We start from the raw sequence: 24140 nt of genomic DNA on the forward strand, positions 1-24140 counted from the left end.
ACTGCACATATGCAGGTTTTTGACAGGAAGGAAATTAGAAAACAGCTTATTTTTTTATGTTCCCATCTCGATCTTTTCCAGTTTTCACTTTACCCCAATTATCAAGTGTCACTCCACCCCTCTAGCCATACACCCACCTTTCCTGTCCTCTTACCAGCCTTCTCTCTCTCAGCCATTTGCCTTTCTTTTTCTGATTTCTATGTTGAAATCTTGGAACCATGCAGCTCATCTGCCTTCTCTGGTTTCCAGTCCTATTGTTTCAGTGCTGCCTCATCTTGTTTCCTCCCTCTTCTGCATCCAAATGTACCTTCCATATTCCCAGCACACAGCAGCAAGGCAGAGGAACACAGAGCCACTTATCAATTTTCATTTTTGTCTTTTTTTCACACAGAGCAGAGAAGGGAGAAGCCCAAGATCTATCTTTTCTACAGCAAAATAACTCAATGGTGTGGGATGTCCACAAACAAATAAGCCATTAACTATCGATTTCTCCTAAGTGATATCCTCCTTCTATCCTCCCTCCACAATTGTTTTTCTGAGGGCTCCCCCTCCTTCAGTGGGATTTTGGGCTTTCTGGATTTTTACCTAGATGTCAAATAATTCAAAAGTGCAAAAGAGATCAGTGTTTTTTAACACTTTACTGCAGCAGTGATTTTAAGAAAAAATAATGTTTGTTCAGCAAGCAAACACGTGTTGGATGTGAGGTGGCATAAAAGCATAAGGAAAATCAAACAGAACAGGAGAAACAATATTTTCCTGCGGGAGAGGAAAACAAAAATAAGATAAGCACAGACAAAAGTCATATTTTCACTTTGTTTCGCTTCATAAATTTATGCCAGGATAAAATATGTTGAATTCTCTATCTTGATTTTGACTCACCCAAGCAATTGTTGAAACAAAGTGCCTCGAATTGACTATTTTTCATTTATTTGTTTTCGAGTGTCTTCAACAATAGTCTTGATTACATCTTTTTCTTCAAGCATTGCAGGTTTTCTGTGCCATAACAGAAAGCCTAAACCCCTGACAGAGATAAGAAGGTAGTGCCACTGATCTTGCCCTGCTGTTCCAGGTTGCTCTGAGCCCCTGGGGATGAAATCAGGGCACATCCAGGACTTCCAGATCACTGCCTCCAGCGTTTTCCGTACCCTCAACATGGACATGTTCTCCTGGGAGCCCAGGAAAGCCCGGCTGGACAAGCAAGGCAAAGTTAATGCCTGGACCTCCGGCCACAATGACCAGTCACAGTGGTTGCAGGTAAATTTTCGCGTGGATTTCCCCAGATGTTTGTCTTCTTTGTGTTTCAGGCACGAGGATGGTTCTCTGGTTCAGTTCTATATTCAAATTCTTCTGTTTCTGGCGGTAACCCTCCCAGCTCTGCCACAAGCTCTGAAAGCTCAACATACCTTCATGTTTTTGTTATCACAGCTGCAGGAAAATCTACTCGGGGATGCCTCCACTAACCCCAGCTTTTTAATGAACAAAAATGGTGGTTGCAGATCTGATTCACTGAATTCCCCTCATTTGTTGAGAGAGATGAGTTTATTTTCCTCCCTTCTGCCCTTCCAAGGCTCCCTGGAAAAGCATATTTACTTTCAGCTCTGTGCACCTTAGCAAATCCCATGCTTGGAAATTATCTCTGCCTAATTGAGGCTGCCCAAAATTATCTTCTGACAGGACTCTGGAGCCAGCAAGACAGATTCAGCCCCTGAATCCATTATAAACCTGTGCACAGGGGTTGTTTTCAGCCCAGGAGTGATTCATACAACTCACTAATGTGAGAGATTTCAATAAATCACCAGTGTGGGAGCTTGTTTGACCAGCCACTGACACATTTACATTTTTTGAACTGTTGAAAATAGCAGTGTTTTCAGTCAGCTGCCACTTTGCAGTGCAGCTCTCAGTGGGAAGCCTCAATAGCACCAGACATGGCTACTAACCCCCTGCAATCTCTCCACATATAAATTATGACATATTAGCCTTTTTTGCCTACAGCTGCTAACCAAGTTATGAATATGATTACTTTTTTTTTTCTCCCAAGTTTACACACTTTCCATAAAAGGAATGGGAAATTGCCTCATCTATTTAACTTTGGAATAGCTGGAGATCTTGGAATCTACTGAAATTCTTTTAGAGCAGCATGTTGGAGGAGCAGTTAGTAACTTCTGGAGAGAATGAGAATTTTATTGCTGTGTTTTATGGTGGAGAAGCAGATGAAAATGTTTTTCCATAGGAAAGAGAGGTGGTTGCCTCATATTTTAGCCCCATCAGTCAAACCAAGGGTGTGCAGAGGCTCCACAGAAATTACCTGTTGTGTGTTCTTGCTCCTGTGGATGACAGTGTATTTTTAATTAACTACAGATGGCAAGGGGTTACATAGTTAATCCTTATATTTTCAAATTTTTCAGGCTGTTGTAGTCTTTCTCTATTTGAATTTACCTGAACCTGCAAATTTAATCTGATCAATTGCACTGTCTCTTCAAGTCTTTGAACTATAAGGAATAATTTTTTATTGTCTGGTCAAAAAGCAAGTTGTGAAGAAATACTTATCTTTTAGTTGGTTTTTCATATGGCTATGTATTGAGTTCAACAATTCCACAGGAATATTAACAATCTACTTTTTCCTGAAAATCATTATACATAATGATATTTCCTCGAAAAAGGATCCTAATATTTCATGTTTGGGGAAAAAAAACCACCAAAACTAAACCCCGAAAGGCATTAAATCCACTTGTTTTTTCAGTGCTTGGGGTGGTCATTACCTTCTGCTACAGGCTGGTTATTCTGAATTCAGGCCACGACTAGAGACAGTCTCATATGCTTCCAGCATAGGTGATGATTCTGTAACAGAGACACGTCTATCATTTGACTTCATCTGTTCATTCTTGCTCTCCCTGCTGGTAGATCTCTGTGGGGTTTTTTTGGTGGTTTTTCTTTTTCTTAAAACTCAGAGTATTATATTGAAGCCTTGTAACACATTGACTGAAAGGTTTATCACCCTGCTGCTGCTTCCACGGAGTTTAGTCAAAACACATTTGTAAGGAAAAGCGTGTTAAAGCAAATGTGTCTGCATGCCCTACTCCCTCAGCCATCCCACAAAGAATCAACCCCAGAACGATGATTCCATGGTACCCTGAAATGGGCTTAAAGCTAGACATTTAGCCCAGACTTCTGGATTTTGCTGAAGTAGCTGGCTTACCAATATCACATTTACCATGTCAACTTTCCATGCCTTTTGAATGTTCTCCACAGTCCTTTCTTCCTTTCTCTCTGATTTTCATGAGAAAGCCTGAAAAACTGGGGGCAAAGCCTGCTGTTTGCCTTTTAGCATTGTTGTTGGGGTGTGTGGATGGCTTGAGCAGATCTGATCTGACTAAATGTCGTTGCTGGGGTATCCTTGCCTAAACACCATTGCTACCAACAGTTTAAAAGCTGGTGTGCTGACATCCATCTCAGAGCACCTGCTGTGATAATGTTTGCTGAGAGGTGATGTTTGAATCATGCATCAAATGCTACTTGCAGTTTTGGATGAACTCTAGAGATAAATTCTCCTCTCTCAGGAGCTGGGACTGTTTTACTCAGTTTTCTCTCAAAAAAGGATAACTCTGAATCTCCTACGTATTCTAAAATGCAGCCATTAACAATTAAGCTCTTTGGTTTAAAGTGTTTCAGATTGCTGCATCCATAATTTAGGAACATGAAGTATTTTGTGTCTCCAGGCACAGAATGTGCATTTCTGGGGACAAAGTACTCACCTTAATCATGCTGCAGTTGTTGAAAATCTGCTCTGACTTAGACTCTACAAGCCACAGATTGCACAAATAACATTTATTTACACCAGACATCACCATTAGTGATGAAAAAATGTATTTTTCTTGACATGAAGGGAAAGTTAAATGGATTACATGACTAAAATTGTACTTTTCTAGCTTGTTATAAACTTGGGGCTGAATTCCCCATGTGCTTCCTCAAAGATACCCTTGTCATTCCCTTGAAGAGGATGCTGCAAGTTTTTGGAGTGCTCAGGCTCCTTCTGCACACAATCCAGGATTTCTCTTCCATTTGCTCACCCCACTTACCATTTCTTCACTTATTTGGCGTTAAAAGATATGATGGAGAACTCTCTACCCTATGCCCCAAATGGGGCACTGAGGCTGTAAAGATTATTTTTTAAAGTGCAGCTGATGTTTCAGATGCTTGGAAAATGCTCTTGTAAATAAATTTTGCCACTTCATATCTCATTTTCCTAGCTGAGGGCATAACTCAAAATAATTAACATTTTTTTCAAAATCCACGCCTGCTCTACTACTAATTTTCTGCTGTTATAAATTGTGAAATCAGGGCAGCAGCTTAAACTCCCTTTTCTTTATTTGCTGTTAGTTAAATTCTGGCGTGTCTCTTCATTTGGTGTCCCCAAACACCTGGAGCTTTCTCCTCCCACTCAACCATCCCCTGTGCATAAATTGTTTTTGTCTTGTCCTAGTCCTGACTTTGCAACCATACCAGGGTATGGTCAGTATTTTATCTTAAAACTGATGACGTGTTGGGTTTTTTTGAAGGCAACAGCAATGTCAAATTACAATATTTCTCCTGCTGATTGTGTAACTATAAAAGCAGTTGGTGACAAACAGATTGTTGGAATATTGGCAGAGCAACTGTTATACCTACATGCTTTAAAAGTGTGGTGATTGCCAGTGGTATAATAGATTTGGGTTGGGTATTTTCCTGCCAAACTAATCTCCAGTATTAGACAATATTACTGAGATTCTTTATCAACGCCATTAGATTGTCTCAGAGCTGCAATCAAATTATTCTTTCAGCTTAATGCATACCCATCTTTTTCACATCAAAATGTCTCTTGTTTGAAAACGAAGGCAAAATTGCATTCCAAATAATTATCCTCTTTTCATTATACATATACAAAATGCATCTATACCACGCCATCATGATATTCATCACTTATATTCATTTATATTCATTTTCTAGAATTTATTTCCAGTGTTTAGGCTTCCAAGTGATCAAATCAAAGAGTTGTTTTTTAAAAGCTAAGCCAAACCCAGCCTCTACTCTTTTTTATAGACTAGTTTCCAGAAGTGGAAAATGTGTCTTTACTCTGGCAACAACAGAGAAAGATGGACAATTAACTTAAATTATAAGAGAAGTTTTTGAACCAGGAAAGTTACATGAGGTGACTATTTCCCTTTTTTTTTAATATGGGAAGAAAACATTATTTTTCCTCTAGTTTTGGTGAGCTGAATTGGTTTCAATGCTGGCATTCATCTGTCACTGAAAAATAAGGAATGTTTTTTTAATCTCTCACGTGATATTTTCTTCTTGTCTTGTCTGTTATTCTACCTGAGGCTTTTCCCCCTTTTTTTGATGTAATAATCTGTTCATTTGCAATGAATGCTGAAAAATCTTTCTAGATAAAAAGATCAATATACCATAACAATTCAACAACTTATGCAGAGATCTGTTCAACAACTCACAAGGAGAAAACTGTGTGGATTGTTTAATTTTCTTTGGACAATTTGTGTCATTAGCAAAACACATATTAGTACCAGTACTGGTTAAAGTAGCCAAATAAGAGATTTATATGTGGCTCATAGTTTAATTGTTTTTAACACCTACACTGAGTAAAAAACAAAACAAACTTACCAACCAATCAAACAAAAAAACCACCAAAAATAAACCAAAAAAACCCAAGAAAATGCTTAACAACATCTTAATTAAATAAGGGCTTGGAAGACACAAAATTGGAATAGGATGAAATGTTCATTTAAGACCAATCTGGTAATTAACATAATGAGGAAATTGAATGACTTCTGGGTTGGATTGCTAAGCCATGCATCATGAGTGGGCTTGGAGAGACAGAGTGTTCTGTGGGAGCTGTGAATTGAAATATATCACATTATAAACAGAAGACACCTGTATTTCTCTGCAGCTTTATTAAACCACTAGGCCACGAAAGGAATCAATGGTCTTTATAGAAACAGCAGCAAAATTGGTCTCTGGTTCTCCAGATGCAAAGCTTGTGCTGATTTTTTTTATTAGAATTTCTCCCAATTCTAAAGCCTTTAGATTTCAAATAACAAAATGAAAATTGTGCAGAGGTCAGCCCTTTTTTTGTGCTTTCTATGGGGATTAAAAAAATTATATTTACCATCAGTATTGACCATTTTATCTTTCCAATGCAAAAACATCTTTCTTTTTTCTTTTTTCTTTTTTTTTTTTCTTTTTTCTTTTTTTTTTTTTTTTTTTTCTGGCAGCTGCCAATTCTATTGAACTTCATTTGGATGCTGGGTTTTGGCACCTCCTTGCTCTTGTGCCTACCTTGATGAGTGGCTTCTCAATGTCACACTCTGTTCACACAGCCTGGTAGCTCACAGGACGCATCTCAAGGCAGGCTGGGAATAAATTATTAACACAGATCTTTCCCACTCTTTGCCAGAGACTTGCTACAGACAAATTTTCCTGCAAAAAAAAAAAAAAAAGCAGCCAGTGGTAGGATAAGGTAATAATGGACAAAGAGCTCTGAGTATTTAGTCAAAGGCAAAAGGAGATAAAGACTGATGCCCACTTCTAATTTCCACACTGCTGAATGTACTGACTTTGCACTGCCTAGTCTAGAATGTTAAACAGGTCACTTCATTCACTTCATCAATTGCCCATAAACCATAGGCTTAGTTTTGCTACCTAGGTGGTCACTATTTGCTTTTAGGACAGCCTGCAACTCAAGATGACAAGATGAACAAAAAGCTTTTTTCCTTTCTATTTTTTTTCTTTTTTTTTAATCTTTGTATGTTGCCAATCTGTTTTTAACAGTGCTAACAAGCATGTACCTTACAGAAATTGTGTTAGGAGCTATGCCTTGATTTCCTACTCAGAGTTGTCTTCCAGCAGTATTTGATGGCCACTCCAGGGGTTGCACTCTAACTCAGTTTTTTCCCTAAATAATTTCAAATTAAATGCATTATTCACATTAATAATGCTACTAAATTGCACATTTCAGCATTGCCCTTCCTAAATTGCTTTTGACTTTGCAAAGCTTTCCTGTGCAATTCATTTTATGGAAATGTTTATAGTAGTAATTGAATTTAAGCCTAGAAATTAAATAAGGCAGCATAAAATCTTGGTTTATTTTGCCTTTTAAATGCTTTATTTGGGCTGTATTCTATCATTTAGGTAGCAAAGTCTGAAGCATCTGTAGGATCATTGATTTTACTCTGGCAAAATACAGAGGGATTATTAGAAGGATGGATAGAGAATAGGAGCTCTCTGTTGCACGTTGTCCAGAAAATAGGCATCAGACAGATATACCATGATTATATTCTGTGACAAAAAAATTTGCGTGATGCCACCTTCATAGAATCATAGAATCATCAAGGTTGGAAGAGACTATTAAGATCAACAAGACCAACCATCAATCCAGCACCACAACTGTAATCCCTAAACCATTAAACCATGAGCAGGAACAAAGACCCTGTCTGAGCTGTAAATTAGCTGTGGATAAGAGTTTATAGTAGAAAAATGTTGTGTTTCACAGAGTCCTGCTCTGTTCCCTGAATTATATTCCCCACTCTCTCTGTTAACCCCTCAGGAAAAACTAAGGGGTTAAATCAGTGCTCCAGAGCCTGCCTTTGACACATAACAAATTCATCACCACTAACAAAAATTGCTTGGGAAGTTTCCCTAAGCAGTGGAATCCTGCAAGAGAGTACTGTCAGCTCCCTCACTGACTTGCAGCTCTTCTGTGAGTATCACTCCCCTGCAGATGAAAGTTAAATTGAGTAATGACCCATTTCCTATTACAATAACAGGTTTTGATCTTGCCTCAGAAATTCTGGGAGTGTAAGCAAAAACTGCCTGGTTGTTGTGAATTTTGATGTACATGGGATCTGAGTCTGAGGCAGTTTTTTGTTGCTGTGTGTTTGCAGAGGGGATGTTGGTGTTAGTTGAACAGCAGCACCTTCTGAAAACGCAGTGCATGAAAATTTAATGGAAAGATGTTAGTTTTTCATTGTTTTGAATTCCTGCCTGTTTTGCCAGGCTATCATTTCCACTGTCTTGAAATAATGTTCTGTCTCAATTTGTGAAGCAGAGGCATACTTCCCTTGTACTCCCTTAAAAAATAAAATAGCTACACAATAGTTTAGGTAAGAATACAGGAAGAAAGGGTCCAAATGTGATTCTTATTCGTGCCCTCTTCTTCCATGGTGGTGCTTCAAAACAGCATCCACTTTTTCCTAATAAAATTGGTTGTTGTTTTTGTAGCTACCCCTGAATTGGTTTTTGACTCAAGCAGAGTTGGTCACAGTTGTTTCATCTGAAAATGACAGAGAGAAGCAAAACGACCTTGTCAAGGTCAACTATCTTTAAGAAGCAAAAAAATACCTGATGTAAACACAGATGAGGCAAAAAGCCAGAGCACAGTGAGGGTGAAAGAATGGAATGGAACTGCATCTAGTTCTGTTTTCCAAGAACTTGATGCTTTATTAACTGGGATACAATATTTTTATTAGCCCTGCACATCTTTTCCCAAATATTACTTTTTGAATAAGCAAGACATTTAATATTTCCTTCATGTATCTGTCAGCATCTCATGAGTAAAATATACAAGGGTCAAGGAAATCTATTCTTTTCTGAATAGGACTCAATTTTACATTCTTTTCATGCCACTTTGAAAACACAGTGCATGAAGCTTTATTGTGAGATTCTGGTTGACTTCAGAACATTTTTGTTCAAAATATGCTATTCACTTTTGTATTCTGTTCCCTGCATAAAGAGCACAGAAACAGATTGATTCCTATCTTGTCAAATGAGGAACGGAGATGGTATCTTTTTAGTTAAGTAAATAATGAAATTGAGACACAAACATAAAGGAGTGGTGTAAAAGGAACTTCAAATTAATCTAAATTTGAAGGCAGCAGAACATTTTGTATCTTTCTTTAGAGGAGGGGGAAATGTGCTTAAAACCAGGCTGACATTTACCTAGCAGTAAGCAGAAAATGAAACTGTCATATCTCAGCGCGTTAAAGCATCACATAAAGTAGAAATGAGCATTTCCCAGTTGGTTTCTGAATCTTAACCTATTCATTGGTTTCATCATGTATTTTTCCCTAACAACACCCAACTCAGAGTCAAGTGTTGATCCAAGCAGAATATTGGTTGGTTTTTTTGTTTTGTTTTGTTTTTGATTTCCATGTTAAGTCAGGTGTTAAGTCTCTACAGCAATGTGCTGTGCAAGACCCTCTTTGCACTCTACTTAATAACATTCATCCTGCTCGCTCCTGAGCAGTTTCCCTGTCAGGAAACATGACAGAAAAGAGAAAATCTCAGCAGAGAAGACTTTAAAAGGGAAATCACTGTAGACACTGAAATACTGCAACTAAACATTTCCCCAATTATCTGGGTCTTGTTCAAGAGCACCTTGAGACTTGTAATATAAAGTATCACAACAGACTTTCATCAGAATTTCCTCACTGGTTTTTCTTTTTTGGCTTGTGTTTCTATACATCTACTCACTCAACAGGTGTAAAGATATAAATAGAGACTTTTTATTTTTCAGAACACAGTTAGTTTTTTTAGTGTTATAATTCATTTATGACAGTAGGACAGAAGATACCTGAGTTGACAGTGCTCGTACTTACATTTGATAGTTTTCTCTAAAATAAGCGAGAAAAAAGGTTATTTTAAAGCAATACAAGCTTTGAAAGTTAGTCCTTGGGATTACAAGCACTTCCTGCTTAATTATGTACTATACATAACCAAGCCTTAATTGCTTTTGTTGCTGGAGTGATCTCCTTAGAAGCTTCATGTTTAATTAACTACAAGATATATTAATCCTATTTCAAGCCATCCTTTCTTTTTTGTATAATTAAGCAGAAAAGTATTTTCACAATTAGAAATTAATTCTATATATAGCCAGTGAAAATAAAGCACCTCCATAAAGAAGACACAGGTCTGTTTTTTCCAATGACAGAAGTAAAAATATTTAGACCCACCTTAATGGGTTACCTTTGTTAAGGCGTAATGAGAGTTACAACCCACCAATAAAATTTTCATCTAAGAAATATTAAGAAGAAAACTATGAGAATATCACTTAAAGACCTCACTGCAGATGGCTAATGACCTCCCTTTGGCAGCATCAGAAATGCAAAGGCTTGATATGTTATTTATAAATATTGGAACAGACCCTCCCTGCATGTTTCTTTATCTGAATTAATTTTTCTTGACTTTGAGGTGTTCTTCAGTTTGTCATATTTATACTTTGGCTGTGCTACCTCAAACACTGCCGCTATAACACAAGAAAAAAATCATTGTGAGTACAGTTTTATACTTTGCTACAGAATCCTGAGCATCCTCAACTTTTAGAAGCCTCAATAGCACGTTGGAGGAGAAGTTAAGATTTGTCCTTTTTTTGAGAGAGGGAGAGGTAGCAGACAGCTTTGGCTGATGCAGTTTAACAGAATGAAAGAATAAAAGCGAGATTTTTTCGGGGGTGTTTATTTGACTCACTAGCTGCCTTACATGATGATGCTGAGACTACAAACCTCACTGATCAGCTGAATTTGTGTAGGTGCCTCCATGAGTGCCCAAGGGGAAGCCTGGATCCACCATAGGCTGGGCTGAGTAGAGGGAGCATCCCTGGAGGAGCCCTGGGAGTGCTGTGGGCAGGGCTGGGACCCCAAAGCCCCGTGCTGGGCTGAGCCCAAAGCCCAAAGCCCTGTGCTGGGCTGAGCCAGAGCCCAGAGCCCTGTGCTGGGCTGAGCCCAGCGTGGGCAGCAGGGCAGGGGGGATTCTGCCCCTCTGCCCCTCAGTCAGACCCCAGCTGCAGAGCTGCCCCAGCCCTGGGCAGCCCAGGAAGGAGCTGGAGCTGCTGCAGCCGGGCCAGAGGAGGCTCCGGGATGGGCGCAGGGATGGAGCAGCTCTGCTGGCAGCAAAGGCTGGCACAGCTGGCATTGCTCACCTGGGCAGCAGGAGCTTTGGGCTGAGCTCAGCGTGGCCTTGCGGGGCCTGGAGGGGCTGCGGGAAAGATGGACACAGACAATTGCCAAGGGCTGCAGGGACAGCAGCCAGGGAATGGCTGCCAGTGCCAGAGGGCAGGGCTGGATGGCATCTTGGCAATGGGGAATTGTTCCCTGGCAGGGTGGGCAGGCCCTGGCACAGGGTGCCCAGAGCAGCTGGGGCTGCCCCTGGATCCCTGGCAGTGCCCAAGGCCAGGCTGGACACTGGGGCTGGGAGCAACCTAGGGGTAGGGGAAGGCATTCCTGCCATGGCAGGGGTGGAATGAGCTGAGCTTTAAGGCCCATTCCATGGGGCTTTAAGGGGCTTTAAGGGGCTTTTTGGGGCTTTAAGGCCCCAAACCATTCCATGCTTCAGAGGTTGAAGACAGCCTTGTTTTCAGCACCTCTCACTGGGGTTCCTGATCTGGCCCAAGAGGCCCTGTGGAAACGCCACCATTTTCTCCTGTGTGAGTTGTATCTTGACACTCACACAGCGCGGGGGGTGAGCCTCAGCCCCAGGTGAGGAGCTCTGCATCTCAGCAGGAGCTCAGAGCTGGGTCACACATCAGGCCCAAAGGAGCTGGTGGGAGCCAGAGTGGTGTGGTGACAGAAAAAAAAAAATAACACATTAATCCTGCTCCTTAGACAAACCTGGCTGTGCCTTCCATGCAGACCTGCCTCCACTGGGATGATCACTTGACTCAAAAAACCCTCAGAGCTGCCTTAAAACACCTTCTTCTTTACTTGCCAGTGCTGAACCATTTTATTTTTCACAGCATCTGCCACCAGACTTTTCACTTCCCCCCAAATACACACAGACATATATAAATTGCAGGACCACTGAAGGATTTGTCCTTCTTTCCACAACACATCAGGAGGGTTGTTTTTTTATTTGAGAGGAGCTTAGAAGTCTTGTTTTCCGAAGTTCACAGCAATAATTCATAGTCCTAGAAAGTCTTTTGATATTAAAAATTAAACCTCTGTTTTATGAGAATTTAGAAGCTATTTGGGGGTTATTATTAGAGAGTCTTAACATTATTCCCATTATTTTCTTTTTTCCCCATCCTACTGTATGTAATTTTGTGTTGCTAAGGAAATATGAGCTTGTAAATATGAGAAAGGGTTTTTTTAATAATTCTAATGTAATTTTCCATTTAAAATAGACATCATAGACAAAAGACAAATGAATGAAGGAAGGGTCTTTTGAGAATTTTGTATGTCTGAGTTACTTTCTATCTCTGCAGATCCACCTTTTTTTCCCATTACAGTTTTTTCAATTTTCTGATTGCATTGCACTCCACTGGAAAAATGTCATAAAAAGTTATCTGGTTTCAGTTCTAATGAAACAATAATGACACCCTCTATTAGAGCAAGAGAGGATGGGTCAGGAAGGACCACAGCGCTGTAATTTTCTGACCCTCTGAAAAGTTAAATTTCAAGTGGAGTAATGGCATTCTGGGGCAAATGGAGCAATTGTAAACCAGTGCTGTCATGTTCAGTAGCATCTATTTCTGTGATTAAAAAAAAAAAAAAACAAAAAACAATCTGCCATCTATTATGGTATCTCACTCAGAAGGTGGAAATTGTGGCTAATCAATTAGCATTGCAGTCCTCCCACACTGCATGAGCCTTCCTGTTTCATTTTGGCTGAAATGAGAACTGAACCCTGGGAATTAGGTTTTATTTCTTGCATATAAAAGATACAAGCAACTTAAACTTTAATGCAGAAGAAAATAAATGAAAACATTAAAATTAATTATTCAAATTTAATCTGCTGCTCAGTTTTCCAGAGACCTGTAAATTTCATTTTAGGGTGGCACTTCATGCCATTTAGGCAATGTGGTCTTTAAAACTGAAATAGGGACTCTATGAGGAGCTTTCTGGACAATTTGATCATCTGTCACTTTGTGTTTTGTCGTTGCATTATTTCACAGATTAAAGGGGAGAGCATAAAAAGAAACCCAATGCCATCGCTCTAAAAAGGCATTGCTGTTAAAACACAGATCTCCTCACTGAACTGCACTTGATTTTATTTGTCCGGTAGCAGGGATTAAAATGAAAAGGCAGGCAGTTCTGTTTGTTACATCAATTAGTTCATCACACCAATTTTAGGACCACATTGCTGTAGGAGCTATTTAGGAGGATTTTTACAGCTCAAGAACTGCCATTAATTGACACATTATACAAAATTGTGGGGGGGAGGGGTGATTTTTGGGGGTTTTTTTGGGGAGAAGGGGTGTTTGGGGGGTTTTATTTAGTTTTTTTGTTTGTTTTTGTTTGGGGTTTTGGGGTTTTTTTTACAGAAAGGTCAATGTCCAGGAGAAACAATGCCCAATTGAACCAGAGGCAAAATTAGCTAGCTAGTGTATATTCAGATGTGGTGTTGATTTACCCAATTTGAGTCAAATCTTCTAAGTTCTCTGTAGGTACCACAAAAAAAAAAATTAAAGAAGAGCATAGAAAAAGTGGGTTTGGTATGCAGTAGGAAGCATTTGTCACAATGTAAAATTAAATGGTGTCACAGGAGAGTAGCAGGTGGCAGGTTTATACAAATTAGATAAATATATTCACATTAAGAGCTCACTCTGGCAGTGATAGTCCATACCAGCAGTCATATATAGACTCTGTGAACTTACAAATTTCATGCTTTCTGCACCTCCTTTTCTTCTCTTTACTCCCTTTAGGGAATAATAAGAAACTGCCTGTTGTGGATAAAGGACGTGCAACAGGAACCAGAGGGTATCAACAGTCAGGTTTTAGGGCTTGGTTTTACATGGAGCAGTATAGACAGAGAAACTCTGACAAGTGATTTTGTGGCTGTGAGAAGAAGGTTTGTGTCCAAGGGGAGGCAGGACATGATGTCATCCAGTACTTACAGAAGAAACCCATTGGAAATTAATAAATGGAGAGAACACACGATGCTCAAGGAATCTCCTTATCTGAAAATGAATGAAAAATGCCTCTGTGTGTGTGTGTGTGTGTGTGTGTGTGTGTGTATATATATATATATATATATATATATATATATATATATATGAATATATTTTGCCTTTTTGATATGTGGTTTTTTTGGTTTGTTTTTGGGGATTTTGGGTCTGGGTTTTGGGTGTTTTTTGGTTTTGTTCTTGTTTTTTGTTCTAGATTTCTGTTCACATGTGTAGCCTGGCAGTCAAAATCGTTTTCTCCACTGAGCTTGCATAACTCCATTTACTCAGGGATAAAGTCAAAAAGACTGATTTATGGATGCTACTCTAGGTTTATAGAGCTTTCAGGTTTATTTCTGCAGGATCATGCCCTGAAACTGTTGCTCTGGTTTACCATGGGATGTTTCCTGTAAAAAGATAACTTTAATATGATTCTATACTGTGCACAGGTGTGTCTGTATTTTTCCTAAACCCCTTTAGGCAAATATATAAGCAAGTCCCTGGCACTCTCTCGAGTCTCACTTAAAGGGAGGCAAAAAAAAATCACCACTCTCTGGGAGACAAAAAATAAACACAGTTCTCTCCATTGAATCTGCTGAGCTGACATGGTTACTTTTTGTTAGGGGCCTACCTTTAACCAAAATAAAGGGTCTACCCAAATTTGTCGCACAGTATTTTAGTTGATGCAATTTTAATAAAAATATCCAACAGGTTTCTTTTTTCCAATATTTCTGGGTGAATAATCTGAAATACATCCCTCCACATCAATTTCAATTCTACAAATGTCATCGTGCCAGCATCCCCTGAAGTTAACATACTTCTTTTCCAGTCAGCCCTCGGGAAAATAAGATCCTGGGGGGTGGCAGTGAGGGCAGCCTGATTGTGTGGACAGATAACACGGAGCACTTGGGATTTGCTCTTAGCAGATCTGCTGGTTTCATCCATATCACTGAGCTGAAGGGTTCCCTCAGGCACTGGCAGGTGGACAAGGAGGGTGATAAGTACCTGGTGTCTGCCAAGGAGCTTCCTTATATCTTATAAATCCTCTGTGTGCATGTATTCCTCTTTTGACTCCTGCATTTTTCATCTCAAGCGCTCTGCAGTATTTCCCATTTTATGGCTGACATACCTTCACCATGGAATGAATCACCTACATGGCAATTAAGCAGGTAGCCAGGAGAACGAAAAATTTTATGTTATTACCTAATAATAATTGCTTCATTATCAGTATTTCTAACCCCTTAAATTACCATTATGTGTGTTGGTGTCAAGTGATCCTCACAATATTCTTTCTGCTATGCAGTAAAATTGCACAGAGGAACCTACACTTCATGAAGGAATTGAAAATTACTGTGTAGATAGACAGAAAATAGTTTTTCACAGAAGAATTTTGGAGAGTTACTAATTATTAATTAGATTTTAAAAGTACTGACAGCTGCTTTGACTTATACAAATGGCAATACTTTTCAGCCTGGTTTAAATACATAATTGGAGAACAGACAAGATGCTGGTAGCAAAATATGTACAAAAAGCTTAATTTACTGTAACATCTAAACATAGTTTTAGCACATTGATGAGTAAGTAACCAAGGCATAGACCATAATTGGCTCTGTCCACTACACACGTTAGCAGGGTGAAAAAATAGAGGTTTAAGATGTGAGTGCAACAAAAGCCTCAGTTTTTGCTGGGAGAACTCTCAGGAGCCTCTTGCTGGTAACAGAGGGTGAAAGAATTTGCACCCTGGTTGAGGTGAAAGCGCTTTGTGTTAGCTTTCAGCCAGTAACAAAAATGAGTGATTTAGGCTAAAAAGTGGTGAGGGAGCCTGGATGCTTGGCACTGCATCATAGCAATAAAAACTGCTGCAGGTGCTGTGAGGGAACATTACAGGGAGCACAAGAGGCACCAGGAAACTGACATAGAAATTCGAACTTGTCCACCCAAAAAAGAACAAGCAGGTGTTTCTCTGTTGTCTATTCTTGTTATCACATGAAGGAGGAGGAATGCTACCTGTAAGAAATGCTTTCCTATGTATTTTTTTTTTAATTTTCCAAATTAGAACATATGTTCCAAAATATACATTTTTTACCAATTTCACAGAATCCCAGACTGGTTTGGGTGGGAAGAGACCTTAAAGCCCATCCCATTCCACCCCTGCCATGGGCAGGGATACCTCCCACTATCCCAGGGTACTCCAAGCCTCAGTTCCCAACACTGCCAGGGATCCAGGGGCAGCCACAGCTTCTCTGGGCAAAAGAAATAATCTCAATTATACGTTATATGTATACACAGACAAATAACTTCAAATATTTCAACAAATGCCAAAATACTTGTAAAAATATTTAACCTTTCATAGTGAGACCGTCAGTGCATTTGCATTTTATTTTTGCTGAGTTTTTATGCACACTTAACATGAAGCATGCTACAAGACCTAATGAGCTGTTCTTGATTAGCTGCATCACGAGAGGTGAAGTGGTGACTTGTTTTTGCAGGATCCATCTGAAGCCTCACATGATGTTCAAACCCATTGATCTGAAGCAGCACGTTAGATTGGATGTTCTATTGCAGTCATGCACTGGTCACCCTGCCAGAATAAAGATTAAATCAGAATTACCCAGGGGTGGTAATGTTGTCACTAATGGTGTCTGTATTTCTTTTCCAATTCATGGGGAGATTTTGCTCAATAGCTGTAATCCACACCTTTGCACGGCTGTCTACTGTGCCAAAATTGTGGGATTTAGTGAGCTGATAAGGGTATCCTGAGGTGCATATTGATTTTATAACATAAGTGTGTCACTTCCAAGACAAAAAAGGGCAGAATCTTTTAAACATTTTTTCCAATTAAAAGTATCACTGGTACCAGACTCATGTTAACTTTAAAAATTCAGTCAGTCACACTACAGAAATATTCAATATAGCCTACCTACCTGGAAAAATGATTCATATAAAGATAAACTGTGCTGTCTTGAAACAGCAGCAGCCTGAGTTGTGTTGTCAACATCCTGATTTAATTTTCTTGTGAGTGTTTCATCCCCTTAAAACAAGCAGAGGTTTGCATTTACACGCTTTTGCCACCTGTCCTCCTCCCATGGCTTCAGCCACCTCAGTGATACCAGATTTGGAGCTGCAAGATTTGTCAAAACTCTTAAGTATTCTGCATCCATATGCATTTAGCATTTATACATCAAAAGAGGACCAAATTATTAGACTAGAGAAACTTGAGCATTAACTACTCCAACACAGGTAAATTTAATGTCAGGGAAACCAATTACAGAATGTTGCATGATAAGTGCTCTCTCTATGTATTTGTTACTTTAATGACCAAATGCAGTTATATGTATTTAATCTCTGGCTGTGTCAACACATTCCTAACCTGTATTTAAATTCAGGTGGGTGCTTGAATTCATCAGCTCTCTGTGGGATGGTTTATGGTGGTGAACATGCTATGAGTTACATTTTAAGCAGTAAGCCAAAAATAATGAACAGCACTTTCTAAATACTTTCCTTTAGGAAGTAGTGATCTGGTTTTACGCTTCAGTGGAGTAAAAAAAAAATTAAAAACAAAAGAGTTTAATTTTTAAGATAATAAAGCAGATTACAAGATGGATGAAGAGGTCTGACTGCATGACTACCTTTCAGTAGTAAGACAGTTTTGGAAACAAATTATGAAACAAATAGATAGTCTGATGAGAATACTCCTAACTGAGCAGCTGTGGGAAGCTTAACCTTTATATTTTTTGCCTGCCACTGGTGCCGTAGCTGCTGCAACAGCTCCCAGCATTGTTCCAGGCAGTGGAACAAGAGACAAGCAAGGCTAATCTGTGTGCTCGTGGGAGCTGAGAGAGCAAGACACAACTCTTTCCCCTCTGGAGCCCATGAAAACCACACTAATTTAAGATCAAAGGCAGAAGAACTTTTGTGTCTCATGGTTCCTTGCTTCAGTTTGTGGGAAAGAGTCAACCTGAAACATGGGTGATCCACCTATAGTTTTTTTTAGTGCTGCTATTTCCATTTAGCTGTGCATTAAATTGCAATTTCTTGGGATGGTCTGGCAACACATCAGCTGTGTACATAGCTATGAATTGTTTGCATGCATGCAGAGATACCCTTGGAACAAGAGTGGTATAATTTAGTGCAGATAAAATTATCAGCATTTAGGAAGGGAAAAAAACATATGCCGTATTGCTTCATATTGATTTGATACTCTGTTTAGAAAAGGCTTGGCTCCTGAAGGAGTTTGTGCAGATAAAAATATATATTGCAGAGCTCTACATTAAGTGGTACATAAAAAATACTGGCAAGTCCCATCTCATTTATTTTAATTCAGTGCTTTCTCCTCAGAAAGGTTAGTCCCATATTTCTCCGGGATCATTACATTTCATCTGCTGTGCAGAAATAAGCCTGACTTTCTCTGATATGCAGCCTGAGAAACCATAAACAAATAAAACACACTGCTTCCATATGCAGAACCCTCCTTTCTGTCGCAGTGGCAAATTTAACACGCACGTGGCTTAAGTGCAGCAAAGAACTTGTAACAAAGAAGAGCTTAAAGGCATTTTCAGTGCCCAGTAAAACTTTGTCTTACTTTGACCTAAAATATTTTTTGTTGATTTTCAGGAAAGCCAGCATATTGGTTAGTAAGGATAGGTGTGTGTAAAAATGGTGCAGGAAGCAATGACAAACATGGCTATTCCTATAATATTCCAAAAAAAATACTTGAGGTAGCATTGATGTATATAACAAATAACATATCACTTGCATGCATCAGTGAGGATGTAGCTGAGAAAAGGTTTGCAGAGAGAATGGATATTCCTTATGGAGCCATCTGATAGGGTTGCTGCCATCAACAGGAAGATCATATCCTTAATTTCCCCTACTTTCAGGAAATCCTGAAACATTCCTGTTTGCCAGTGGCATAGTGCAGGCCTGTAGAAGGAAACATCAACCTCAAAATAAATAAAAATTATGTAAATAAAAGTTTTAATATTTCACATAGGGTTTTTTTTTTTAATTATTGGGGAATTAATATCATTGAATATGTCCTTGGCACCAAAATAAAAGTTCTCAAGCTGCGGGTGTGAGCTCAGATACAACAGCCACAACATCCCCCATAATTTCATTTTCATTTTCATTTTTTAATTATATCACCTGCATTGCATCTCCTGGTCTTTGATTTCCTCTACTCCAAGAAATTAATTTTTCCTGCTTGTATGCAGCAATGTTTTTCTTTTTGAAATTTGCTTCTACTGCCCATTAATTGCAGTTGAATTTATTGAAAATACATTTTTATCTCTCTATAGAGCATACAGATCCCTATATATTTCTTCCTGGCATAGGGGAACAGAGTGCTATGGTAAGGGCTGGTCTCAGCGTACAAATAACTTAGAATTTTAAAGGAAAATAAAATTAAGAAGTAGTTTGGGGAGAATGCTCATGTAAACTCAAGAGTGACTTGACAGATGAGGAAAAACATTAGGAAAAAATGACCTGTGTTTTAAGTATGTATGTCTGAATATGTGTAAGTATATATTCCTCCATGTGTGTGTTCATGTGTGTATATCTATAGACAAAATAGAAATAGATGATATAGATATAAATTATGGGCATTTTTGAAGACATTTTGAATGAGTTAAAGATGAGATGAGATGAGATGAGATGAGATGAGATGAGATGAGATGAGATCTCTGAGTTTTTTAGATGATGTGATTTATTTTTCTTATCTTCTGTATAGTCAGGAAGGGTGAGTTCGGCTCACATCTTCGCCACATGGCTCAGAAGGTCACAAGACCTTTAGTTACAAGATTTTTTTAAGGATTTATTTACAATAAAACGCTATCAATAAGGATATTTATGTTTCTTACCTAATCCTTTAATATTTTGTCTTATGGACCCATGCTACAGTGTAAGTGTTCTTAGCCAATCATGTTATGACACACAAATTTACAGTACTCTATCCTCATTTTCTTGTTTACCTTTGTAACTACTTTTATTTTTTTCTACATCTTAAATGCTAAAACTCTAAACTTTCTTCTTCTTAGCTTAACACGTCTCTGCTTTAAACTATAAATCCACATTCTCACTTCAAGCACCTGAGTCTGGGAGCCTTTTCCAAGGTCCCAGATCAAATCCTGTGTTTAATTCTAAGCTTTGGCTTACAGGCCCAAAGTTCTGAGAGTTCCTTGCATTTTGGATTCCAACAATAAATGATAGAGATAGAGATAGATAGAGATTATAGAGATAGAGATTAGAGATAGAGATAGAGAGATAGAGATGATAGAGATAGATATAGATAAAGATAAAAAATAGAGATGATGATAGAAATAGACACTGATATAGAGGTAAAAGTAGAGATAGAAACAGAGATAGAGATAGATGACACAGATTAAAAATAAACATTAGTATTGCTATAATAAAATAACTTTTTTTTTGACCACAAAGGACTTCCAGAACACAAAGGAGGACCCTCCAAATGCACTGAAAGAGTTCCCTCATTCAAGTCTGCATTTTTCTTCCAAAACTTTGTACAGGAATTTCTGCCTGGGTTTTCCATCCACCCTGCATGAGTAATTTGTGCAGCACCAGGGGTGCATTGTGGTCCTTGGTACCATGCAAACCTGTAATGTTTCAACCTGCAGACACTTAAAGAATCTCCACGGGGTTCTCCTCCCACCCAGAGCTGTCCAGAGCTGGAGCCAGCTTACAACATTCTGGAATAAAAGCTCTTTCAGGATCCTGCAGGTGTTCAGACTCCAGTTGGCTCCCAGGCAATCAAAATGCATCCAGGCTGCTGCTTGCAGATAATTTCACTGCCACCCCAGCCGGTGGGGCTTTCTGTGAGGTGTCCCAGAAAAATGGAAGGGATTATGTGGTTTGTTGTTTTTCTTGTTGTTGTTGTTTCATTTCTAAAAAACATTGCCCATTTCAAACGTGTTTCTTGCAAAATGCGTCTGTTTTTTCTTGAAGCTCCTCTTTGGCAGTTGAATGTGAAATTAAATAATGGAAGTAAGGAATGCAGGAAAGATAAATTTAAAAGCGTGAATGCTGGTCTCTGATTTAGCCTGATATTATGCTCTCATGCACCAGCAGGACACAGAATCATGGAATCATAGAATGGTTTAGATTGTATGGGATCCTAAAGCTCATCCGGTGCCACCCCCTGCCATGGCAGGGACACCTCCCACTGTCCCAGGCTGCTCCCAGCCCCAGTGTCCAGCCTGGCCTTGGGCACTGCCAGGGATCCAGGGGCAGCCCCAGCTGCTCTGGGCACCCTGTGCCAGGGCCTGCCCACCCTGCCAGGGAACAATTCCAACCCAATATCCCATCCAGCCCTCTGACAGTGGAAAATCATTCCCCCCTGGCACTACTGATCCTTCCAAAAAGTCAATTTCCTGGCCTCCAAGTATCTCTTTCAAACCAAAGTTCAAAATCTGCAGCCATCATAGGATTATCACCTCCACCTTAAAATAAATTACTGAATTTAAAACATAATATCAGCATCCATAAAGCCTGATTGCACTTGTACTTCTGGAAATACAGGTAAAAATATTGCCATACTTATGTTTGTTGTGAATTTAGGAATTATTTACTTCAGCCACAGTGCCACCAGTAAACTCACTGCTGTGAGCAAGCTAACTGCTTTCTACTAGGAAAATCAATGCTCTTTGTAGTAGATTTTTTTCCCAGTCTCCCCTGTTGCTCTTCATAATATGGACCATTTTCCATGGAGAGGCACAAGGTATTTCTAAATCAGGGTAGTCCTTAAGTGTTTAAACAGTCAGGGAATCACTTAGGTTGGAAAAGAGCTCTAAGATTGCTGAGTCCACCTCGTCCCCCAGCACTCCCAAGGCCACCACTGGCCCATGTCCTCAAGAGTCACATCTGAATGGCTTTTGAGTCTCTGCAGGGGTGGGGAATCCACCATGGCAGCCCTTTCAGTGAAGAAAATTGTCCTCATATCCAGTATAAACCTGCCCTGCTGTAAAATCAAAAGTATATGCAGGGAAAGCTTCCTCTGCCTCGTGAGTGGCTTTGCAGCTTAAAGGAATGGAATAAAAAAAACCTGGAATATCTCACCCAGAAGTCTTGGGGGATGATCTGTGCCTTGGGGTGAGACCTGTGACATAAAAAGGTCAAGTTCACTGAGCTTGTAACTCCTTGTGAACTCAGGATCTCTGATGCTTGGACCTATATGCCTAAAGCCAAGTTTGTTTTTTGGTTTTTGTTTTGGTTTTTTTTTTCCCTCTGGAGCTTGTGGGAGTAACTACCCTGGTACTTGTTCAGGAGGTTAATCAGCCCTTTTTGTGTGTGTTTTTGACTAAAATGAAGGCACTTTAATCCCGGCTGAAATGCAGCACAGGGCTGGCTCTGAGCAGAATATTCTCACTCGCTTCCACAAAGCCTTGAAGTCTGGTTAGTTTAAGGTGACATTTGGGGAAAACACAGCACTTATACTCCCCGTGGGTGTACCCTGGGCAGGTGGTTAAAGGCAAGGCTGGTGGCAAGGCATTTCTGCAAAGACTTGCTGGGAATCAGTGGGTGAGGAAAAATATTGAAGATGATGTTGCTCAAAATGTATAAATTTTCTATTAATACCTGTGCTTTTTTTTTTCCTGTTTTTTAATGCAGTTTTTTATGGGAAAAGCAAACATTTTTGCCATCGGATACCGCAGCAAATTTGAAAAATATGACTTTCACTGAGTCATCTGACATAAGCACAATAATCTGCTGCAAGACACAAATTACTGCTGATTTGTGTTATAGTAATAGGGGTCTATTTTCAGCTGCCTACGGAGCAAATCCTTAGGGAACAGTCCACTACATGGAACTGCAATGCATGAGTGAGAAACTCCTACTTACAGGCAGTGGAGAAAATATAACTTTTTATTTGAATTCTTGATGGAAAATGCATCTGCAAAAAAATAAGCCAAAGATATTTTATTTCTGTCTGCCTGCCAATGTAGTTTCTTGCTTTCTGGTGGAAGTTAATTTTCATTGACACATGGATTTATATAGAATTTTTTGCTGTAACATGCAATTGGTAGATAGTCAAGTTTATTTCTCTGATTTATACACCCAAAGGAATTTTTTAACCCCCATAGTAAGACAGTGGATGTGTCACCTCCCACGTGCTCAAAGTTGACTGAAAAATTCTGGGTTTCAAAGTTGTGGCTGACTGTGAAATTTGCTTTCCAAAACAGTGCAGATACTCTGATGGTGAACACTGGGCTTTGGTAAACCAGACTTGTACTCACCTGACAGAGCAAGGGCTGCAGGAGCTGTTTAAAAGATTAATCTTTGTGAAAGGAACACAAGGGAAAAGCAAAGCAAAACAAAACAAAACAAAAAAATAGGCAAGAAATATCTGATGCATCTACAAGGAAAACACATCGCCCAGAGCTGAAAATATGTTCTTTTCAGATTTCTTATGCTGTGATTTCACTGACTTCTCTGTGTGCTGGCGTTCAAAACTTTTAAGATTTCGACTTTGTTAATAATTTATCACCTCCTATCTCTGTGCTGTTTCATGGCAGAGCAGAGTTCCCTCTCTGTGCTCTTCTTTGTTAGCTGGACCAGATGTCAGCAGGGGTTTTGCGGGTATATGCAAATATAGAATTTGCAAATGTTTTTCTTTCAGATATTACTTTCTTTGGGATCCAGCCTTGTTGACTGTAAGAAACAGTTATGGTTTTGAGAGGATGTTTTACACTTTTCCAGCCATAGTTGCACATTTCTCTTTTACTTTGTCTTTGGTTCAAGAAAACTCTCTCATTTTCTTATTTTAAAAAAAATATTGGTTGCAATCAATTGTGGCCTAAGTACTCAATTTTGGAAGCATTCTTACTAACTTGCTCAGCAAGAAAATGGCCTTTAATTTTTTTTCTATCTAAATCTTTATTAAGTCAATTGCAGAAAGCAGCAAGCGTGATGTGGGGAACTTGTGTATCGTTATTTATACTAGAAATAGTGGTATTGTTTAATACTTTTAACCTATTCACAACAGGATTTTAAATCTGCACTCAAAGGTTAAGTCTTTATCAGTCATTAAGTCCATTCTGTGTGTTCCAGAAAGGCTTATGGAGGTTTTATGTGCAAGAACATACTCAAGGTTGTGTTTGAGTTGAGAAAAACACAACTTCTTTTTTTTGTTTTGTTTTTTTCTTTTTCCCCTATTACCCAGGAAGTGGTTAATTCAGTGTTCTTTTTTGGGGAAACATCA

At 39.1% G+C, this 24140-nt stretch overlaps 1 protein-coding gene across 2 annotated transcripts in view; it reads left to right on the forward strand.

Moving 5' to 3' along the window:
• Positions 1-24140, forward strand: part of EDIL3 (EGF like repeats and discoidin domains 3) — a 238638-nt gene that overhangs the window by 188615 nt on the left and 25883 nt on the right. For both annotated transcript variants that reach the window (XM_038123269.1, XM_038123268.1), the window contains one exon: positions 1070-1254. In XM_038123269.1, the coding sequence (XP_037979197.1) occupies positions 1070-1254 (185 nt within the window). The remainder of the gene's footprint in view (positions 1-1069; positions 1255-24140) is intronic.

The sequence above is a fragment of the Motacilla alba genome, chromosome Z (genome assembly GCF_015832195.1).
Source record: "Motacilla alba alba isolate MOTALB_02 chromosome Z, Motacilla_alba_V1.0_pri, whole genome shotgun sequence".
Taxonomy (NCBI): domain Eukaryota; kingdom Metazoa; phylum Chordata; class Aves; order Passeriformes; family Motacillidae; genus Motacilla; species Motacilla alba.